Source organism: Diabrotica virgifera, chromosome 6 (genome assembly GCF_917563875.1).
Source record: "Diabrotica virgifera virgifera chromosome 6, PGI_DIABVI_V3a".
In the NCBI taxonomy this organism is placed as follows: domain Eukaryota; kingdom Metazoa; phylum Arthropoda; class Insecta; order Coleoptera; family Chrysomelidae; genus Diabrotica; species Diabrotica virgifera.
Genome location: NC_065448.1, coordinates 129476329 through 129500893, shown reverse-complemented (window position 1 = coordinate 129500893; position 24565 = coordinate 129476329). Strand labels below are relative to the sequence as shown.

The 24565-nt window shown below is 33.1% G+C and overlaps 1 protein-coding gene across 1 annotated transcript in view; it reads right to left on the bottom strand.

Moving 5' to 3' along the window:
* Nucleotides 1–10165: 10165 nt before the first annotated feature.
* LOC114339632 (glutamate receptor ionotropic, NMDA 2D-like) overlaps nt 10166–24565 on the bottom strand; it is a 362257-nt gene continuing 347857 nt past the window's right edge. The window contains exons 7-8 of the mRNA XM_050652847.1: nt 20538–20615; nt 10166–10450 (exon numbers count right to left, since the gene is read on the bottom strand). Coding sequence (XP_050508804.1) covers nt 10411–10450; nt 20538–20615 — 118 coding nt within the window. The 3' untranslated portion in view covers nt 10166–10410. The remainder of the gene's footprint in view (nt 10451–20537; nt 20616–24565) is intronic.

Here is a 24565-nt window from a genome sequence, read left to right as displayed (position 1 = left end):
GCACAAGAGGAAAAACTATTAATGGAAAAAGATAAAGAAAATCTTCCGTTGTATACAAAGATACTAAAAAGCTACAACTTTTGTTTGCAGATTTGTAAAGTTATTTCCTCCTCTACATAATTCAGTACAGTATAAAACAGTTGCGGAGTTAAATGAAAAAATTCTTTGAACTTGGTATCACTGTCCATAAGATGATTTACTACAACACTTCGTAAACACCTTCTTTGGATCTATTTTCAAACATTTTCAGACTTGTATTATAATTTTGATTACATATTTCTAATAATGCAGATGCATCGTCGTCATCCTGTTCTTCTTCTAAGACCATAGCAATAAATAAAGTTTATTTATCCATTATTTTTAGGACGAGTTTCTTAAATACACATAAAATTGACACTAAAACTTATATCGCAACGAAATGACTGCATGCATAAAAACCACAAACAGACGAAACTTCTGAACGGAATAATTCCGTGAGATAGAGCGATATTTTTTATGCTATTTCGACGAAATATTTTGAGCTGATGGTCAGACAAACCAGGCCTTTATTCTCATCAGATCACTTGTATAGAGGCACTGAACTCGAATAAAATCTTTTCGTCTCTTCGGTGTAATTATTAAAATAATTACAAAAGATGCAACTAGCACCATCTATAAGTCGTAAGTCGAAATAGGGCAGGAACCGTTCGAATTATTTATCCTCTGCGCTTTTTAAGATGGAAAAATAAAGCAGAACAGAGTGGTGAAATACTCGACAGGGGAATGTATAATTACGTTCACGACCTGCCGTCCACCGTGATAATAATCTCTAGCGAACAAGTTCTTTTTATACCCACAAAAGTAAATAAAACTATAAACTAAAATTAAATATGATTCAAAATTGATTACAGAACAGGGCCTCCACTATGTGCTTATAGGTATTTCTAATTTAACTTGTAATTAATTATAATTATTTTAACAATTGCACCGAAGAAATGAAAAGATTTGATTCCAGTTCAGTGCTTCTACACAGGTGTTCTGATGAAAATAAGTTGAACTAGAAATACGTATAAGCACATAGTGGAGGTCCTGTTCTGCAATAAAATCTGAATCATCTTTACTTTTAGTTTATATTTTTATTTACTTTTGTGGCTACAAAAAGAACTAGTTCACTAAATATTATTATCATGGTGGACGACAGGTTGTGAATGTAATTACAGATTCCCTTGTTGAGTATTTCACCACTCTGTTGTGTTTTATTTTTCCATCTTAAAAAGCGCAAAGGATAAATAATTCGAATTTTAGTTCCTGTCCTATTTTGACTTACCATTCATAGATAGTGTTAGTTGCATCTTTTGTAATTATTTTAATAATTACAGCGAATATATAAAAAGATTTGATTTCAAATCAGTACCTCTACACAAGTGCTCTGATGAGAATAAGTCAAATTCGAAATACGTATAAGCACATAGGGCATGTCCTGTTCTGCAATCAAATCTGAAACTTCTTTACTTTTAGTTTATATTTTTATTCACTTTTGTGAGTATAAAAGGAACTAGTTTGCTAAAGATTATTACGGTAGACGACAGGTCGTGAATGTAATTATAGATTCCCTTGTCGAGTATTTCACCACTCAGTTGTGCTTTATTTTTCCATCTTAAAAAGCGCAGAGGATAAATAATTCGAATTTTAGTTCCTGTCCTATTTTGACTCACAATTATTCATAGATAGTGCTAGTTGCATCTCTTGTAATTATTTTAATATACGTAATTTTAATAAATACAGCGAATATATGAAAATATTTGATTTCAGACCAGTACCTCTACACAAGTGCTCTGATGAGAATAAGTCAAATTCGAAATACGTATAAGCACATAGGGCAGGTCCTGTTCTGCAATCAAATCTGAAACATCTTTACTTTTAGTTTATATTTTTATTCACTTTTGTGAGTATAAAAGGAACTAGTTCGCTAAAGATTATTACGGTAAACAACAGGTCGTGAATGTAATTATTGATTCCCTTGTCGAGTATTTCGCCACTCGGTCTGCTTTATTTTTTCATCTTAAAAAGCTCTTCTTCTTCCTCTTCTTCCTGTAGTGCCTACCCGTTTCGGATGTTGGCGACCATCATGGCAATCTGTACTTTGCACACTGCTACTCTGAAAAGATTTGTAGTGGTTGTGTTAAACCACGTACGTAGATTTTTTAGCCACGAAATCCTTCGCCTTCCTGGTCCCCGCTTTCCCTCTACTTTTCCCTCTAAGACCAGTTGCAGCAGTCCATATCTTTCACTGTTTCTCATGATGTGACCAAGGTATTCGATTTTGGCTGTTTTTATTTTGATTAACAGCTCTTTTTCTTTTTGCATTCTCAGCAAAAGACCCTCATTAGTAATGTGGTCGGTATAAGATATCTTCAGGATTCGACGATAAAGCCACATCTCAAAAGCCTCAATTTTCTTGCAGGTGGCGTCTGTGAGAGTCCACGACTCAACTCCGTACAACAGTATAGGAAAGATATAACATCGTAGTAATCTGACTTTTAAAAAGCTCAGAGGATAAATAATTCGAATTTTAGTTCTTGCTCTATTTTGGCTTCCGTCTAATATCGTCTACTTCCAATCTAAGAGAGTTTTTTCTCCCGACTCGTTTTCCTTCAATTTTGCTTGGTATTACGAATGGGGAGAGAAATAACATTTCTGATTTTTTAACAATTATTCACTGTATGATGTTTTGAAGACTTTGATCTGGTACATCTCTTTCTTTGCTTGGTAGATCGAGAAACTGTATGTTTGTTAAATGGCCAGTTAAGGAAATTTTCAATATTCTTCTGTAAGTTCATATCGCTCTCTTAATATCAAATCTATCTAACTTGTTTATGGTTGGAATTGTGAGCAGCATGAATCTCCTTTACTGCTATCCACAGTTTCTGTAAAGGGATTAAGTCAAATGCTTTATGAAGTTCTATATAAGTGGCATGAAGTTGCATCCCCTTTGCTAATCTCTTTTCTACTAATTGTTTTGTTGTAAATTGAAGGATTGCATCGCCCAGATCAAAATCTGCTTTGTTATTTCATTTCTGTGGCTTCCTCTCCTATTAGGGCAGTAAATACCCGTTCGAAAATCTTTTCAATGGACGATGTAATACTAACACCCAAATAATTACTGAAAGTTTTTATAGATGAAATTTAAATCAGAGATTCATACGTTCATATTATGAGATCAAGAAGTTGCTATATTCTTGTGGTTGCATGTTTAATTGACTCGATAGGTAAAGCGCTTAAGCCGGCCACTCATGGTACTGCGGAGTCTTCAATTTTGTCGAATTCGACTATTTGGCAACAATTTTTGATCATGTGTGTCTGTGCATCCAACAAAATCGTATAAAGTGACTACAAAGAGACTGGCCTATCTGCTGTAGTACTGCAGAATTGATATCATCTACGATATTGTCGAACAACACAGCAGTACCGTGAGTTGCCGGATTTAGTCCTGGAACTTTATCGTGTTTCGTTTTTTGTAAAGCTGTTTTTATATCTTTTAATTCCTATATTGTTAATATTTCTTTTGTCTATATCTCTGTCTTTTGTCTACATATTGTAGTTTTTCCACTGTTTTATTTTAAATATCTAGTAGTATCCAGTTGCTAAAAAATAAATATTGACATAAAAAAGAATAACCCTGTTCGACTGTTTGTAACCTTTTTCATAAAAATCCAGCTATTAAAAGTTTTCATAATGAAGTGTAGTATTTAAAACATTTGAAGAAAGATTTTCGAAGTGAATATCAGAATTTGCTAATGATTTTCCCTATTTAATTTTTAACTACATTGGTGTGTTTGAATTTCATTAGCATCATTTTTAATAAAAAAATGAGATATGTAAAACAATAAATTCAGAACATTTAAGCTTTCTATGAGAAGAATGTATGATAAAAACGAAAAATTTAAAGTAGGAACAAGTGGATAATTGAGATCCACGTAAAGCAAATCGAAGAAATAATTAGATAAGTACATTTTAGTTATTGCATTAATTACAACCGTTCGATTGACAAATATACAGGGCAGGTCATACATTTGCTATCGAAAAATTCTTTAATACCATTTTCCAACAGTAAATTATTCTTTTCTGTTGTTATAAAACTTATGACATTTATTGTATGTACAATCTATATTTAGCACAAGTGTAAAAATTTAAAATCAGACGTATAGTTTTTCGAAGCAGTACTACTGACCTCCTGCATATTATTTACAAACCCACATTTTTTGCTGGACACTTAATTTATCAGTAATCACTGTAAACTAATTAACAATGCACCGTAATCATAAGAGTTTTTGTTATCAGGCAATTAAAAATTCATGACGTTTGTTGACTGTGGTTTCAATACATTTTTATACAATTTCTTACCTTCCATGTTTACAGAAAAAAATACAAATGACTGTGGATTAAAAACTATTTCTGTTATGTGCGACGTCCAGTCGAAGTTAATAATTGCAATTATTGTTTTAAATATTAGTCCAAATAATGAAGCTTAAAATGAACAAAACCTCGCAATTTTTACAGAATGGATCGATTTGCTTGAAAATTTGAGAATAAGTAGTGGATAGTCCCAGGATCAAAATATATATAGTGCCGAAAGGCGCTTTTACCATGGGGGTGGTTGCCACCCCATCTCGGGGGTGGAAATTTTTTATTATGTTTTGAGTGCAAAAGTTGGGAAAAAACAATAATTCTAAGCATAAACCCTCTATACATTTTTTTGATAAAATTAATAGTTTTCGATTTAGTCGCTATCGAAAGTGTTAGTTTTATATCGAAAAAAATCAATGTTTTTAATAAGTTTTCTGCTAATAACTCCAAAAGATTTTTTTTATCAAAACAACTTTACTTAACAAAAATGTACCGTTTGAACAAATAAACAAAACCGTTTTTTTTTTAATTTCTTTAAGACCAATATTAATCTAGCTACATTTTATTATATGTTAGCTCTTCTTCATCAAATGTTAAATATTGCAGTTTCAAAGTCAAAAGACGGGAAAACTATGCATTTTTAGAAGATAACTTTTTTTTTACTTAAACAAAAATGACCCTGCATCAACTACTAGAAGATAACTTGTTCAAACTAATTTAAAGTATTTAAAAATATCTATCACCAAAAATAAAAAAAAAGTCTTTAGCTCAAAAATTAAGTGACTTATAATGAAAAAAATGACAGTCCTTATTTTTTTCAGCGAAAAAGTGATCGGAAGCCACCTAATCACTGACCTAATTAAAATTAGCCATTGACCTTATTTGGTCTTCTTTATGTATGTATTATTAATAGGTTCTAAAAGTTTGACCGGCTTAGATTGATTAGTTTTAAAAATCAAGGAGTTAGTGCGAATAACGAATTTTTGTAGTTTGGAAAAAATGGCCTTTTCTTCAGAATAGAAAGATTAGTATCAGAGATACGAAAGAATGTTTAAACGTGAAATTGTAGGTTATTTAATTCCCAAGAAGTTGGTTTGAAAAAAAATTTTTTACGGCAAAAATTGAGTGAATCGTAAATAAGTGTGTAGGTATATCGAAAAACATTGATTTATTCGATATAAAACTAACACTTTCGATAGCGAATAAATCGAAAACTATTAATTTTATCAAAAAAATATATAGAACAATTTGCTTAGAACGAATGTTTTTATCAACTTTTGCGATCGAAATATAATAAAAAATTTCCACCCCCGAGGTGGGGTGGCAACCACCCCAAGGGTAAAAGCGTCTTTCGGCATCATATAGATTTTAATCCTTGGACTATCCACTGCTTATTCTCAAATTTTCAAGCAAATCGATCCATTCTGTAAAAATTGCGAGGTGACAAGCTTCGGTTCCTGGTCTACATACAATAGTTTTAATCGTAAATTCACCTTATTATATACAGTGAGGACATTTAGGTTGGAATAATTTCATTTTCTCGAGAATGAGTGATTTTGGAGATACATTCCGAAACACGTCAATTTTTATTTTTAAATTACGATTTTTTGGCATATATATCATACCACTGACGTCATTCATCTGAACGTGATAGCCTAATCGATGCTTTTTTAAATGAGAGTAGGGGTCGTGTGATAGCTCATTTGAAACGTTATTCAAATCTCTATTCAATAATATTAACATTAACATAATTATTTATATAGGGTGTATTGTCTGTTTTTCTTAAATTGAATTAATTGATATAAGAAGAAGAATGTATGTAATTTATTTAATTCAAAATACATTTTACTGCTGTCATAAAACAGAAAAAAAGGATGGGTGGTTAACAAAATATCATATTTGGTGAATGAGCCAAGAAGAATCAACCTGGGGTGCCTTCGCCAAAATCTAAGGTACTTCCCGCCAAAACCTTTACAAGACCTCGTTGGAAAGAGGGTAGCGCAAGAATGGGTATTCAATGGTCGATAATATTCGTCGAATATTCTAGAGTCGATAGGCAAAATAGGTAAACCCTTAACCTTCCGTTACTCGCGCCAATTTTTTGTGATCGAATACTCGTGCACGGTGCAGAAAACCGGGCCCAAAAATATGGGTCAGCAATATTAAAAAAAAAAAAAAATCAAAATTGTGTATAATTATATTATTTAATGAATATAAATATGATCATATAATTTTGTAGATATGCGTTTGTATAAACATTATATTACTTTAATCAAAAGTAACTTTGTTCATCATCATCTCCATACGTTTCCTCTTCAGTTAACACTTCCTCAAATAATTTAAATAATAATCTTTGCTTCTCCTTCTTGTAATCCATATCTAAATATAAATAAACAAATATATAAACTTTAAAAATGAGAAAAAAATCTTAAATTACCTTACTAATTAAAACTATCTATTTCTGATTAAAACACAAAAATTTGTGCACAAATATTCGCACCCGGTGTACAGCACCGTGTTGGCTAATAATAAAAGTACAATACTATTCTTTACACTGCACGTGAATTTCCCCAACAGTTGACTGACGACTGAAGAGGCATATGCAGCAGCAATTCAAAATCTCCACTACAATCAGAGTTACAGGAAGTTATTTACACGACCGGTCTCATACACCGTGTGCGAGTAACGGAAGGTTAATAATAGATGCCGCAATCGTGTCGTATCAGTGCGAACAAGTTAATATAAATTATAAAATTACTCCGTGGCGTTACAACCCTTAGTGGGTTTTAGTCGGCTCGACAATATGCCTCCGTTCTTTTCTGTCTTGAGTAATCTACATCCAGTTCTCCACGTCCATAGCTTTCCAAACATAGGCCCAAAGATCTTCCTTAGGATTTTTCTTTTCCAAACACGTAGTCTCTATTTTTTTCCTTTGTTATCGTCCCAGTTTCGCTGCCATACATCTCTACGGGTCACATGATTATTTTATATAGTTGTGTCTTTATGAGTCTTGTTAGTTGTTTCGATTTAATAAGGTTTGGAAGGGCATAAAGATATCTGTTGACGGCTTGTATCCCATATTGTTTATTTTTTGTGATCCGTTATTGTCTTCAGTTATTGTTGTTCCAAGATACTTATTTTCTAAATATAACGCCCTCAAAATTAAAGTCATCGATGGTGATTGTTCTGACCGGTCATGTCTCGGTTTTTGATATTGCGGCTCATATACATATATTTAGTCTTAGTTTCATTGATTAGAGCCCCATCTTCTCCACTTTCTTCTCGAACATGACGAAAACCTACTTCATCCTTAATCTGCTGTTTCCTATTAGATCTATATCGTCTGCAAATGCTAACAGTAAGTTTGGTCATTCTTGATGGAATACTGTAGTCGGTTCTTCGATTCTCGAACATCAGATTATGTGTTCCAGAGCTAAGTTGAAAAGTTGTGATGAAAGTGCATTTCCCTGTTTTCGTCCATTGTTTAATTCAAACGTCTATGAGTATTGTTGTCGAATTCTCACCTTACATCGTAACCATCCTATACACGCCCGTATCAAATTAACTAGTTTTTTTTTGAAAGCCAAGTTCCTGCATCGCTGTCCACAGTCTAACCCTTCATACTTTATTAAATACATGTTTAAAATCTATGAATGTCTGCGTTTAAAATCTAATGGTAGGGGAGCAAAGTATGCTAAATATGCAGTCACTCGAGCGTTATGGGGACCTATTGGGTTGTGAAGAGTAGGTCTTAAAACCAAAAAAAAGTTAAGTAAAGTTTTCCATCTTAGCGGGCGCTTGCCATTTTTTAATTTAGTTTTCCATTTCCAACAATCGTTTTTTCCGATTATAACGCCATCTATCCATAATTCGAAAAAATATTTCGAATAAAAGTGACTTATTTTTACGTAAGGAATTAAAATCTGCAACAAAAAATGGGGGCTCCTATTTAATATTTTAAAGTAACCCCCCTCCCCACCTCCGTGGGGGTCGTGTTTGGTGCCATTAGATAGATTTTTTAAAAATATTGAATAAGTGTATTTTACAGTTTTTCGATCTGATGTTCATTTCGCGAAATATCGCGGGAGTCGTATTTAAAATAATAAATTTACCCCCCACCCCTCTCCCTGGTAAGTCGTGTTTCATATCATTCGATAGATTTTTAAAAAATATTGAGTCAGTATTTTTTAGTTTTTCGATCTCTCATTCATTTCGCGAAATATTCGCTTTTTTCTTGTGAAACTTTGGGACTCACCCATTTCCTTACGTCCGGCTCAAATCGTCAGATTTTTGAAATATACACTCTTTTGCATGTATTTTTCTTACCTTATCTTAATCTGACAATTTCGAGTTTTTTTAAGGATAGATTTTTTTTTGTCGGGCCCCCCTTAACGAACTCCCCTGTGTTAGCAGCCAATATATGGTAGAGGTACATATGCAGGGTACCAGGTTTCTCACCATATGATAATCTGACGCGCTCGAGTAACTGCAAAAATCCCCGCTTGGGCTCCCCTACCATAATGAAGTTCACGATCAAACTCCCAGCATTTTTCCATTATCTGTTTTATTGTGAATATCTGGTAAATAGTAGAGCGGCACGGTGTAAATTAGCATTGATAATCTCCAACACTTCTTCTATGTATGTGTTGGTTCTTTCTAACATAATTTTTGCAAGGTCTCTGTAGTTGGTGTTTAGAGCCGTTCTTCCCCGATAGTTAATACATTCATCATAATCAATGGCGCTACAACTCTTCGTGAGTCTTTGCGGCGTTTACTATTGCCTTTCATGTTTGTCGGTCCTGTGCCACTAATTCCCATTGTCGCACTCTCATTTTCTCTAGATCTTCTTTGACTGCATCTTTCCACCTTTTTCTAGGCCTACCTACAGACCTTCTTCCATCTAGCCTTTCCCAGAACACATTGTTTATAAGGCGATTGTCGTTATTGCGCATCACATGTCCTGCCCATCTGAGTCTATTAGCCTTTATATATCTGACTTCTTTTCCGAATAGAGGCTCTAGCTCGTTATTGTATCTGCGCCTGCATTCGTTTGTCACGCTGTCTCTTCAAGGCCCATATATCATTCGAAGGATTTTACGTTCCCACACCAGCAATTTATTTATTTCTATTTTTGTTAGCGTCCATGTTTTGCTTCCATACGCGACTGCTGGTCGTATTATGGTCTTGTATATCTGGATTTTTGCACCTCGTGAAAGAAGTTTTGACTTAATTAGATGTTTCATTGCAAAGAAAGATCTGTTACCTGCCATTATTCGCATTTCAACTTCTCGCTCTAATTTGTTGTCATTTGTGATTGTTGCTTCTAGAGATTTAAATTATTTAACCATTTCGAAATTATGATCGTTTAGAGTAATATTTTGTCTTATTCGCCGTCGTTCTTGTTTTGAGACGACCATGTATTTTGTTTTGTCTTCATTTATTTTTTAGACCGATGTTTAGTGCAACTTCTTCAAAGCTCGAGAAAATGTCCTTGAATTCTAATGTTGATTGTGCTACTGCGTCTACGTCATCGGCAAAGGCGAGTATGATTTTTGTTCCCCGAGCAGTTATGTCTAATTTGATTTTTGGATAAATTAATTAATACATTAAATAATACATTGATTTTGGTTTATTTTTCTGTTGATTGGTGCAATGATGAGTACTTGCCATGATGTTCATAATTAATTAAAAATTTAAAAGAGATAAAATTATTGCATACTTCCTACAAATAATTTAGATTTTAACATTTCGATTTTGCAATTTTTATGATCCACTGACCAATTGACCATAACACTATAAAATACCTTAAAAATTATCTTTTGAAAAATCAAAATTGAGAAAATTAAGGATTTGGTAAGATATTGTATATTAAAATGTAAGTAACCCAGATAATATCAAATCCTGACATCCTTTTACTGAGCACAAACGATTAGTTTTCTATACATCGAAAGAAAAACAGTTATCAGCGAACTCGCTGATTCTTGGTGTTATCTCTTCTTTGTTCATATGTAAATATTCCTTCAATCACAGCACAGTTTCCATTTCCGCTATTTCGGTTCGAGGCCTAAAACATAGAAGTAAAAGTTACAAATATGGTCTTATAATAAATGAGGCGCTCAGAGCAACAGTGGCCTAACCCCAAAAAACGAAGTTTTGAGATAAATGCAATCTTTGCATTCGTATTTCCATATTTCATGAGATGGCGCTACAAATAATGTTATATTTAGCCAAATATAGAGGTAATTTGTGTAGACCCTTGTTAATATGAAGATTTAATGTTGCTGCTTTTATTGATATACACTCCTGGCCAAAAAAATCCGGACACCTTAAAAATGGGTCATTATTGACGTCTCGAATCTCCTAAAGCTCTTGTCCGACTTTAGTGATTTTTTTAGTATGTTATATCCTTATTCATTGAAAACACGAGAAGTTAATATTGTTGCTGAACAGGTAAATGTCATTGTATACCGGGTGTAACAATAATACTGTGTATTTTCCTTAAATTTCGAAACACCCTGTGGAATATTCTAGCATTTAAAAAATATTGAAATGAAAACTGAATTGTAGCCTTAGGCTTTCTTAACGTTCTCTTTTTAGAGTCATTTACTTATGTTCGATAATAAAAAAGTTAGGTACTTTAACAACTAGCCATGTTCTTCATCAATACAGGGTGTTTCTAAATAAGTGCGACAAAATTTAAGGATTAATTCTGCATGAAAAATAATGACAGTATACTTTATAAACATATGTCCGCAAATGATTCGTTTCCGAGATACGGGATGTTGATTTTTTTTCTTACAAACTGACGATTTATTTATTGCTCTAAAACTGGTTGAGATATGCAAATAAAATTTGGTAGGTTTTAAGAGGTAGTTATTTCACATTTTTTGACATACAACTAAAAATTTTATATTCACCATTGGCGTGCATACACGTAATATGACCGGTTAATATGACCCGTATGCACGCCAATGGTAAATATAAAATACAGTAGAGCGTTGACAATCCGAACCTTCGTAACCCGAACTTTCGCTAATCCGAACGCAAAAAAATTATAAAATTAAAAAATATGATCTCGGACCGAATTTTTGGATTTAATATGACAATATGGGCAAAATATGACCGCGGATTTCTGTTTTGTTTATGCAGAAATACATACAATATATTTGTTTATTATGCAGGTGTTTTATTCCTTGTAACTAAAACGTATGTACATATAGGGTGTCAATTTAAAAAGTTGCCACCCCCTATAATTTGGTCCTTATAGAGAACCTAAAAATGTACAAAAACACGTCAAATTTATTTGTAAGGGGGACATTTCGTAAACCAGTTTTCAACTAAATTACATCAATCCTCTAGCGGGGCGGACACAACCCCCAAAATCTTTAATAGAAAGGGGGGTTAAGTGATACCTCATTTTAAAGATGGTTCGACTACCTTTTCAAAAATACCACATACATTATATTTCTTTTCAGTACTTTTGGAAAAATCAAGTGAAACCGTACAGGTATTAAGTATCGAGTTCAGAACTCTAAAACTTTTTTTGGAGTATTAAACTCAAAATTGAATTTTTTGGGGTATTGGATTATTTAAAATATTTTTCTGGAGTATTTTTGGAAAAATCAAGTAAAACCGTAAAGACATTAAGTATTGAGGTAAATAGGGAGAAGTGTACTTTTGAAGTGTAAATTAAATAATTCCTAGCTGAGCGCTTTCGGCTTATAAAGCCATCTTCAGAGCTATGCTACAATAGCATAGCTCTGAAGATGGCTTTATAAGCCGAAAGCGCTCAGCTAGGAATTATTTAATTTACACACTTCAAAAGTACACTTCTTCCTATTTACCTGTATTCATAAGTGTGTACAAAACTATTTCAGTCTTTACATTTATTAAGTAATGAGTTCAGAACTCCAAAATATTTTTAGAGTATTGGATTCAAGATTATTCCAAAAGTACTGAAAAGAACTATAATGTATATGGTATTTTTGAAAAGGTAATTGAATTAACTTTAAAACGAGCTATCACTAAACCCCCTTTCCATTAAATATTTTGGGAGTTGTGTCCGCCCCCGCTAGAGGGTTGATGTAATTTAGTTGAAAATTGGACTACAAAATGTCCCCCTCACAAATAAATTTGACGTGTTTTTGTATACATATTTTTAGAGTTTCAATAGGGACCAAATTATAGGGGGTGGCAACTTTTCAAATTGACACACTGTATGTACATAATATGTACTATGTTTATGAGCTTTGTATGTATTTTGAACATATGTTCGATAATACGAACAATTTGATAATCCTAACTCCCCCTGTACCAATTAGTTCGGATTATCGACGCTCTACTGCACATAATTGTGTGTCAAAAAATGCACAATAACTACCTCTTAAAATACACCAAATTTCATTTGCATATATCAACCTGTTTTGCAGAAATAAATAAATCGTCAGTGTGTAAGAAACAAATCAACATCCTGTATCTCGGAAACAAAGCATTTGCAGACATATGTTTATAAATCAAACGGTCATTATTTTTTCATGCAGAATTACCCCAAAGTTTGTCGCACTTAGAATAGAATAGAATAGAAATATGCTTTATTGCCATGAAAAATTTTACAATTTTATCGACAAAGCTTATAAATAGTAAAAAAAACAAAACAGTAACAATCCAATTTACTAAAATTACATAAATCGTCAATATATTTAAATAATAATAATAATAATAATGAAGTTAAAACAGAAATAATCAATTACAAAAATTTAAATAAATTGCAAATGCATAGTGTACCTAATAATTAATAAAAAAGGTTTAGAAGTTAAAAAGTTAAAAAGTTAAGCTGCTGCATATGACACCCAAATATAGATAAAAAAATAATAAAAATACTACTTGTACAAAGGGTACTGTAATTTCTTAGTGATTGACTAAAAAATCTTCTACTGAATGGTCTTTCAGACAGGTAGGCTTTTGTCAGTTTACGGAATTTGTGGAAAGATGGTGCCGATTTTAGTTGTAGGGGGAGATGGTTGTACATTTTTTTTGCGGAATATAATATCGATTTCTTTACTAACTCCGAGGACGGGGTCGGCAAATAGACGTCAAACGTAGAATTTCTCGTGAAGTAGTCATGATTAGGTCTTGGTGGAAAGACATGTAGATGTTTACGAATTAAGCAAACAGTTTCTAAAATATACAAAGATGGAAGGGTTAAAATTCCGTGATCTTTGAAATAACTTCTGCAATGTGTTGTTCTTCTGAGGCCAACAGATATCTTATTGCTCTTTTTTGTAATTTGAAAATAACATCGAATTGGGCAGCTGTACCAGAACCCCAAAAAGGAAGACCAAAACGAAGATGTGACTCGAACAAAGAAAAATATGTTATTTTGGAAGATGCTAAATTGAGTTCATTCGAAACAGATCTTATAGCATAGCAAGCTGAAGAGAGCTCCTTCCGTAACAAATCGATATGGAGGGACCATTTAAGGTTGCTGTCTAAAAAAATACCAAGAAATTTTACAGAGTCAACGGTACTGATCTGGCTGTTATTAAGAGGTAAGGGTTGAAGAGCTCCTTTATAAGACAATGCTACTGTTTTATCTACGTTAAACGAGAGTAAATTTGAGTCAGACCAGGTTTTTATTGTAAGTAGATCAGAAGTTATAGTAGCATGAAGAGTTGAAATATTTGAGTTGCTCCAAGTGATACTGGCATCATCAGCAAAAAGAAAGATTTTTCCATCGACTTTTAAAGTAGTGATGTCATTAATAAAGATAAGGAAAAGTAGAGGACCCAATACTGAACCTTGAGGTACCCCACATACAATGTTTTTGAGACTAGAGTCTGCATCATTTGCTCTAACCAGTTGTTTCCTATCATCCAAGTAAAATTGGAACCAATCTAAAGAAATGCCTCGAATTCCGTAGAAATTTAGTTTTTTTATCAAAATGTTGTGATTTACACAATCAAAAGCTTTGGCGTAGTCACAAAAAACGGTGGCAGTGTGAAGATTATTGTTCAGTGCTTGATAAACCTCATGTAGTACAGAAAACATGGCATCAGTGGTGCATTTGTTATTTAAAAAGCCGAACTGATTTTGTGATAAAATGTTGTTTTCAACTAGAAAGGACATAAGTCGGGCTTTTATGAGTCTCTCAATGATTTTGGAGAGTACCGGTAGTAGTGCAATAGGTCTATAATTGCAGGTATTAGATATTTCACCACCCTTATGAAGAGGAATAATGATGGCTGTCTTCAGGCACTCTGGAAATTTACCTTCTTTTAGATATTTAGATATTTACTTATTTAGAAACACCCTGTATTGATGAAGAACATAGATAGTTGTCAAAGTACCTAACTTTTTCATGATTAATTATTTATATGGGAAATAAGCCAATATAAATGAGTCAGATTAAATAAATTATTAGAAGAATTTTTTTGCTTAGCAACAACATTTTTGTTTATTTAGTAATATTTTGTATTTTGACAACGGCACCCGATTTGGGCGTCGAAACGTTAATAAAATTATTTTTTTCATTTTAATTGTGGCTTATTTCCCATATAAATAATTAATCATAAAAATGCCACAAGGAAATAGCTTCAGAATAACTTTTTCATTGTCCAACATAAGTGAATAAGTCAAAAAGCAGAATATTAAGAAAGGCTAAGTACAATTGAGTTTTAATTTCAATATTTTTTAAATGCTAAAATATTCCACAGGGTGTTACGAAGTTTCAGGAAAAAACACAGTATTATTGTTACACCCGGTATACAATGACATTTACCTAATCATCAACACTATTACTACATCGATATTACTAGAGAATAACGCTATAACATATTAAAAAAATCATTCAAATCGGAAAACAGGTTAAGGAGATTCGAGACATAAAAAATGACACATTTTTAAGGTGTCCCGATTTTTTTGGCCAGTAGTGTATTAATCTAAAAATGCTCAATTTTTGGCATAGACCACTGTTGCTCTGAGCGACTCAAATATAGTAAATATATAATTGTTTTTTAAATAGAGACCGTTATTTAATTTTGTTTCAGAGACCATCTGCTTATGTACATTTTGATCTCTTAATTTCTTCAGAATAGCTCGTGGTGTGGTAAGAATCGAGAACAAATCCAACTTTCATGTAAGAAAATTAATAAGATATAATTGGAGTGAAATCCGATTTTTTTTAAAGTGTAATAACGAATCAAGCGCCATAAATAGTCTGTTCATTCTTTATTATAAAACACAACATATTTTCTAACGTTCAAGATATTGCATTAAAAGACATCCTTTGTCAGGTAATTCGTTATTTTAAAACAAAGTTCGAGCTCTAATGAATCATTGTATCATTGTGCCTCAGTCGTCAACCAACAAGCGATCAGAGTGCTGTCATTTCTTATCAGGTTACACGACGTGCATAATAAAATAATTAGCTTAGATCTTCAAAAATTTTTCAAGAAGTAGACATAAGTAAACGAGTTAGAAGAAATGCAACAAGAACTACAGAATTTTTGTATTCCTCCAAACTTCAAATTTAGTGGCTTAATGGAAAACCTGTCTCTATCCCAAAACTTAACGACATAATGTCGTTATTGGAACTTATTCCATTGGATGTTAAAAAATTTTATGAAAATATCGTAGGGAACGAAGGCATTCAAGATGTCATTGACGGCTTTAATGGATCATTGGATTTCGATATTGAAGGCATATCTTAGTAAATTGTTTTTGGTGTATTTTCTATGTAAACGATATAACTTTTTATACGTATTAACGCGAAAAATGTAATAGTACGTTCTTTAAAAGTAAAATATTTCAAAACCTATAAATTTTAAAGAACCGCTTGAATTGACATGAAATTTGGCATACACATAGCTAACAAGTCAAAGAAAAAAAGTGATATTGTGCCGATGTGTGCTTTTGCCCTAGTGGTGTTTCACCTCCTTTTGGGGGTGAAAAATAGATGTTCGAAATAAGTCCGGAAATGGATAAAATGAATAATTCTAAGCAATTTTTGTTCTATAAAGTTTTTTCACAAGTTAACAATTTTAGAGTTATTTGCGACTGAATATGTTAAATTTTCTACAAAATAACCACGTTTACGACGTTTTTTCGCAATTAACTTAAAAAATAAGTTTTTTATACTTCCACAAAATTTATTACAACTATGTGACTACATCTCTTTCGGCAGAGTGCCTTTCTCAAGTGATTTAGATTACTATGGGTTTGTCTTTTTAAAGTTTTAGCTGAAGAGGTTGAGGAGTGGGGAGCTGTTTGCCTCGAGTTAGTCATTCAGAATTATATCTGTATTTCTCAATTTATTAATTTAATGCAGAATTTGAAACTGTTAATTAAAAGAATGATTATGATCTAGAAGGTGAACTGCGTATGTACAAGTGTCTGTTTTTCTATTGTTGAGAACCCTTTTGTATTCTGCTATCAGTTTGTCAAAGGTTCTGCCAGTTTGACCGATGTAAGTTTTTGGACAGTCACCACAAGTTAGTTTGTAAACACCACTCTGTAGTTGTTTTCTCTTTCGGCTATTATTGTTCTTAATATATTTTCTTAAGTTGTTATTATTTCTGAAAGCTGGTGTTATTCCTTTCTTTTTTATGTATCTGGCTATTTTTGTTGATATCTTGCCAGTATATGTGATAGAGCAGAAGGTATTGGGTTCTTTCTGTGGTGGTCGATAGACTAATTTCAGGGCTTTCTGATGGAGTTTCTGGTTTAAAATTTTGTTAATTGTTTGTTATTTATAGCCATTGTTTACTGCTATTTGTTTAATGATGTTCAGTTATATTTCGAAGTTATTTTTTGATATGGGAATTTCTGTCAGTCTATGTATCATGCTATGGTAGGCTGCTAATTTGTGTTTCTGCATAAAAAACGGCGCCTCATATGAAAAACAAACAAGAAAGATTTTTCGTCGTAAATTGAACAAGGAATTCAAAAATTGTTTTTAATTTGAAATACCTCAGTGGCGTACTATTTTTGTCTTTAAAAAAATCAGACTATTACCCGTACTCACTTCAATGATAAATATAAAATTCTTCTGTCATCTCTGACGGAAGTCATTTTGAACATTTGTTGTAGCTTTGAGCTTCGTTTAAATCTTATTAGTGTTATTTTCTATTATTGTTCTAGTTTAAGTATTATTGTATTAGACAGTTCTTGAAAATGTATTAAAGAAATGAAAAGTACGCGTTAAAATGATTATTTTTTTACATAGAAACGGTGCATAATATAAAAATAGGACAAGAGAGGTTTTTTTATCATAAATTAAACGAGGAATTCAAAAATAATTTTTATTAATTTTTCCTTAAAAAAATTCAGACCATTACCCGGATGCACGCCAATGATAAATACAAAATTCGTATGTCAAAAAATGCGCACTAACTGCCTCTTAAAACCCACTAAATTTAATTTTCATAGCTCAACCGGTCTTAGAGCAATAGATAAATTGGCAGTTTGAAAGAAAAATTTCAACACCCCGTATCTCCGAAACGAAGCATTTGCAGACATATGTTTATTAAGCAAACTGGCATTATTTTTTTGTGTTACTCTTAAAGTTAGTCATGCTTATTTAGAAACATCCTATATAAACTAGTTTTTAAATACAGAAGTAAAAAAGGTCGGTTGTAATGCAACTGAAACATTGGTGAAGCAACTGATGGCTTATTTTACTACGGTACGTATAAAATAAGTTATTGACTGCTCGTTCAATGAGAACATGTTACTCCGACGGGGTCTGCTGCCGTCCACAAGCTTGGCAAAAATGTTAAAAGATGCTTACAAATTAACGTAACCTAATGGGTTTTAAACATAAATCGTAAGACCCGAATAATTACGAAGAAATTCAGAGAAACATCAGAAATAAAATTGGAGAGGCAAAAGAGAGGTGGCTCTCCGACAGATGCAAAGAAATAGATGACCTGAATAAAAAGTATGACAGCTTTAATTTACACAAAATATAAAAGAAATGACAGGTTCTAGAAAAATGCACAAGAACGAATACCCTTAAAAATGATAAAGGGGATATTATTACTGACGTGAAGGAGAGATTGTGCCACTGGACCAATTACTTCCAACAACTATTTATTGATGAAAGAGGAGAACTGTCATTAGAAATCACAGAGGATACCGGACCACTTATATTAAGACAAGAAGTCACCTATGCCATTAAAAACACGAAAGAGAGTAAAGCTACTGGACCAGATGATGTGCATATCGAATTATTAAAACTTATTGATGAAGATGGTATTGATGTAATGGTTGAACTCTTTAATCTAATATATCAGACTGCCACAATCCCCAGACAATGGCTGCAATCGACCTTTGTAGCAATTCCCAAAAAGTCAAGTGCAACAACCTGCTCAAATCACAGAACAATATCTTTAATGAGTTACACACTTAAAACATTTTTGAAAATAATACACAGCAGAATTGTTAGAACTCTCGAATATGAAATTAGTGACACACAATTTGGATTTAGAAATGGTATGAGCACACGAGATGCTATGATCGGCTTAAATGTTCTGGCCCAGAGACGCATGGATATGCATCAGGATATGTACTTATATTTTGTAGACTTTGAAAAGGCATTTGATAAAGTTCAACATAAAAAGCTTGTAGATATATTAAAAAACAAAAATATTGACAGTCGTGATATGAAAATTATATCTAATATATATTGTAATCAAACTGCCAAGGTAAGAGTTGACAACCAGGACACCCAAGATATCAAAATACAAAGAGGAGTCCATCAGGGTTGCGTGCTGTCTCCACTAATTTTCAATGTCTACAGTGAAGCGTTATTTCAAGAAACGCTTTCAGATTCAATAGAAGGTATATCTATCAATGAAGAAGTTTTGAATAACTTACGTTTTGCAAACGACACAGTAATAATAACGGATAACAACAATGATTTACAGAACGTAATGCAACGCCTTAATGAACGCTGTCATGAGTACGGACTGAAGATGAATATAAAGAAAACTAATTGCATGATCATAACTAAATCAGCACACGCAAACATCCAATTAACTATTGAAGATACTGTAATTGAAAGTGTGGAAAACTAAAAATACTTAGGAAATGGATAACATCAAATGTAGACCAAACCAAAGAAATTAAGACACGTATTGAAATAGCACCTGCATCATTCATTAAACTTAAAAAGTTTCTTTGTTGTAGGGATTTAAGGTTAGAACTACGCCTAAGGATGCTTCGTTGTTACGTGTCCTCTACTCTTCTTTATGACTTGGAAGCATGGACATTGAAACAAGTCCATTTGAATAAGTTGGCCGCCTTTGAATTTTGGTGTTGCAGAAGATTCCTAGGAATATTATAGATTCAAAGAGTGTCGAACGTGGAAGTAACTAGAAGGATAGAAAATCAACCGGAAATAATACTAACTATCAAAAGACGAAAACTTGAGTACTTGGGAACTGTGATGAGAGGGAAAAATAGTCATTATTACAACTTAATGCAAGACAAAATCCGAGGAAAGCGAAATGTGGGAAAACGAAGTACATCCTGGCTTAAGAACTTACGGGAATGGTTCGAATGCAGCAGTGCAGAGCTATTTAGAGCGGCAGTCAACAGTGTCCGTATTGCCATGATGATTTCCAACCTTCGATAGAAGATGGAACTTAAAGAAGAAGAAGAATAGGTTATATCTAGTTAATTATAGAATATTCGACGATTTAATTTACTTAGATGCCACGTTAGCGCACTAGTACAATAATAGCCTAATAAAATGATAACACAGTACACACCTTAAACGAAGGGATAAGCAAGTTACTAATGTAGTTCAAAAATATTTTTTTTCGAAAAGTTACATCTACCTGTTAACCTCTAATTTTTAAAAGAAAATATAATATTTGATTTTGTTTTTTCATCAATTAAAACATTCCATAGCGCTATCAATCAAGCTGCGTATGATTTTTAGACTAGTAACATTTTTCTATTGTTTTACAACAGTATTTAAAGAATGCCATCAAAACGGAACGAAAATAAATGTTAGACTAACTTATTACAGCCAATATCCTTTTAAAATGGGTTGTATAAATTCAAGTTGAATTAAACTAACAACTAAAACAGTAACTTTAAATTAGGTTATAAAATATTAAAAAAATAAAAGTTATCTCGTTACTTACCCAAACAAATCCACATCGCTTCCTGCGGGATTTAAACTCCTTAGTCTAGCTCTTGCTTGTTCTCCAGAAACGATTACACTAAAAAATATTATCCCCGATTATTATTATTATTAATATAGTTGTTACTCACTTAAAATCAACAAAAAAAAAGAATTCATAAAATAATAAAATAAAATATAAAATAAATTCTAACGCCAAATTTGCTAATAAATGAACTAATAATCATAAATACACCACAATATATTATTATTTATATAGGGTATTTCAATATTCGACCAACAATGCTCTACCCTATACATTTGTCTCTAATTGATAAATTTTGATATATAAAATTAAAAATTTAGAATCAAAAGTGCATATCAATATACTCTTTAAGAAAGTATTACTTCTGAAGCTATTTTTAAACATCTAAACATTTTAAACATTTAAATTAAATCAGTTGAGAGCTGTCAGGATTATGGACAACATTTGCCAGAATATTTTTTCTGTCTTCTTCTTAGCCTTCTATCGTCCACGTTTGGACATAGGCCTCTCCCAACTCCTTCCATCGGTCTCTATCCTGAGCAACATATTTCCAATTCGTTCCGGCTACTCTTTTAATATCATCAACCCATCTCATCTGTGGTCTTCCTCTCGGTCGTTTACTTTGGTAAGGTCTCCAATGTTGTATCGTGGCATTCCAACGTTGGTCTTTTTGTCTAACAGTGTGGTCTGCAAAGCTCCATTTAAGTTTGGCAACTTTTGTTGTTATATCCTCGACTTTTGTTTTTGATCTTACCCAGTCGCTCCTCTTTTTATCTGACAGTCGTATACCTAATATTGCTCTTTCCATAGCTCTTTCTGTTGTAGCTAGTTTATTCATATTTGCCTTGGTTAGGGTCCAGGTTTGACACCCATATGTCATGATAGGAAGGATGCACTGGTTGAACACTTTGGTCCTCAAATATTGAGGTATTTTTCGGTTCTTAAGTATCCAACCAAGTTTTCCAAATCCTGCCCATGCTAGTCTTGCTCTCCTATTAATTTCCGCACTTTGATTTTCTTTGTCAAGTTTCAGGATTTGGCCTAGGTAGATATATTCCTGGACTTTTTCTATCTCACTGCCATTTATAGTTATGCGTCTGGGGTCATCTGTGTTTGTCATTATTTTTGTTTTCTTCATGTTCATTTTTAGACCGACGTATTGGGAGCTGCCTGCGAGTTCCTCTATCATAATTTGCAGTTCCTCGAATTTTTTCTGTCACTGGAGCTAAAACCCAAATCTTAAATTATTGTTTCATAAATTTCCTAATAATCAAAAGTATATACACATTTAAATAATTTACAGCACACGATTTGTAGCACGATTTACTAGATTTGAAATACTCTTATTCCTTCCACCTTCCCTTGTATCACTATGTACGATAATTGCATTATCTTATATTTTTATTTTTTAGTATGTAACCAAAGCAGCTCACTTTCGTTTCCTTCGTAGTGTTAAGTATTTTTTTCGTTTTTTATCCTTCTTAAGATTTCCGTGTTTATGTTTGCAATACTTTTGTGTTGTACGTATTTTGTCGAAGGCTTTCTCAAAGTATACATTCAACAACACCCGTGGGTAAGCATCTATGACAGACTAATTTATAATCAACAGAGATATACATCAATCAAAAATAATCGACGTAAAATATTTCAATTCAATAGAAATAGGTTACCTGGTATCATATAAAATAATAATTCTCATGAAATAAGAAGTAAAGACAAAATATGAAGAAAAGAAGAAAGTTTTTTTACAATACAAAACACAAAAAACACAACAGACATACGACCACTATAAACGAATCCGAAATAAAACGAATACTTTATAAATAGAATAAAAAGGGAAAGCAAAAAAAAGGGAACACTGGGAGAGTATCTCAAGACAGATGGAACACGACTTTTACGAAACACCAGGAGAAGTATGGAGAATGCACACTGAACAAAGAAAAGATATCAGGGTACTAATAAAAACGAGAAAAATTCAGAGAGAAATATGGGCAGACAACTTTTACCTATTTCTTAAAGGTGACAAAAATGAACCACCAACACCATAATTGACGACATAAACATTGAGGAGGGATACGTAAAGGATGCAATTAGGAAACTAAAAAATATAAAATCATCAGGAGAGAAGAGAATATCGAACGAACTCCTAAAGTACGGAGGCCCTGATCTGACCAAACAAATATTAACACTAACCCAAAAAGAAATATAACAAAGCCGAATATCACAAGAAAGGAGATCAAGCGTCCTAATACCTCTCTTCAAAAAAAAGGCAATTCGGACCAGGAGAACTACAGAGGACTTAACAGACCACTAAAATTAAACACCAAAGTGATAACAAATAAACTGAAGGAAATCATAATACTAGCAGAACAGCAAGGTTTCAACCAAACAAGGTCGGAGAGATCATGCATCGACGCTATATTTATAATGAGGCAAGCTCAAGAGGAATCATTAGAATATAACAAAAAGGCATTTTACAGGGCCAGAAATATTATGTACTTAAGGTACGTAACATATAGACCTCTATAAACAATAAAAATGATCGAATATATCCCCCAGAATAACAAAATAAAAGTAAAAGTAGAAAAACCACTAACTGACCAAATTAAACGTGACAATGGGATAACACAGGGGATTCCATTAACCCTCTATTGTTCAACCTGATCATGGATCAAATAAGACAAAAAATAGGAATAAAAAAGGATATCAAATGAAAAAAACAACTTAAAATAATTTGCTATGCAGACGACACAATACTATTTTCTCAAAGTGGAGATGATTTACAACGTATGCTCTAAAAATTTAATATAACCACTAGCAAATTTAACATGATTATTTCCCCAAAAAAGACAAAATGCATGATTATAATAGCAAATTTACTAAGATTTATATATAAGATAGAACAAGGGATGGAGTTCAAATATCTAGATATTACACTATCTAGCTATGGAAAGTACCAAACATAAGTGGAAGATCAAGTGAATAGAGCAAACAAAGCGGCAGAATTTCTGAATGGAATATTATGGAGACATAAAAACATTAGAAAATAAATAAAAGGCGAAATTTACAAAACAGTCATACAATAGGCAATAGAGATACGACCCGACACAGAAAGAAAAAACTAATGCTAGAAACAGCATAGTTCAAAACCCTTAGAAAAGTTGATGGTAAGACACTGTAACGATTGGCCTCTCTCGGCTCGCCGGTAGGAACCGTACGCGATGCCAACGCAATTCCACTAAGTTCCCCACTCCGATGGATCCAAAGAGTGATGGGCCGCTGAGAGTGTATTTAAGAAGGAAGTCGAGGATCATAAAAAAAAAAAAAAAAATATTTCGTCCACCTGATGTGGACTTCCTGGCAATTGACGTGCACATCCCCAATAACGAAACCCTCACGATAGTCTCTTACTACAAACACCCGGATCAACCACTCAACAGGCATTTGCTAGAGTACTTTTCGAGGCTCGGCAAGGCTGTGTTGATGGGCGATCTAAATTGTAGACACACACAGTTTGGTGATCACCGGCAAAACCCAGAAGGCATCCGCCTCACGGATTATCTACTAGACCTTCCTATTTCAAGAATCACCAACACTGAATTCACGTTTTTGAACGCCAATGGGGCCTCTATTGTCGACCACATCCTAGTTACTAGTAACATTCTGGATCGGTTCGGGGATAGATGCCACATAGGCGATTCGATAACGTCAGACCACTTACCTCTTCTTGTCGACACCGACATACTCATTCCAAAACAACCAAACCCTCCAAGATCTATAAGAGACTATCGTCACGCTAACTGGACTGAATTCCAAAACTTCATCACACAAAATCTCCCTATGTTAGGCGAACTCGATACTAACGATAGTATCGACACAAGTGCAACCGATATCGAGAACCTCATCACTGAGGCGATCACGCACGCAATTCCACTCAAACAAATAACCTATACATCACCGGCACTTCCACAATACATCATTGCCAAAATTCAACAAAAACGACG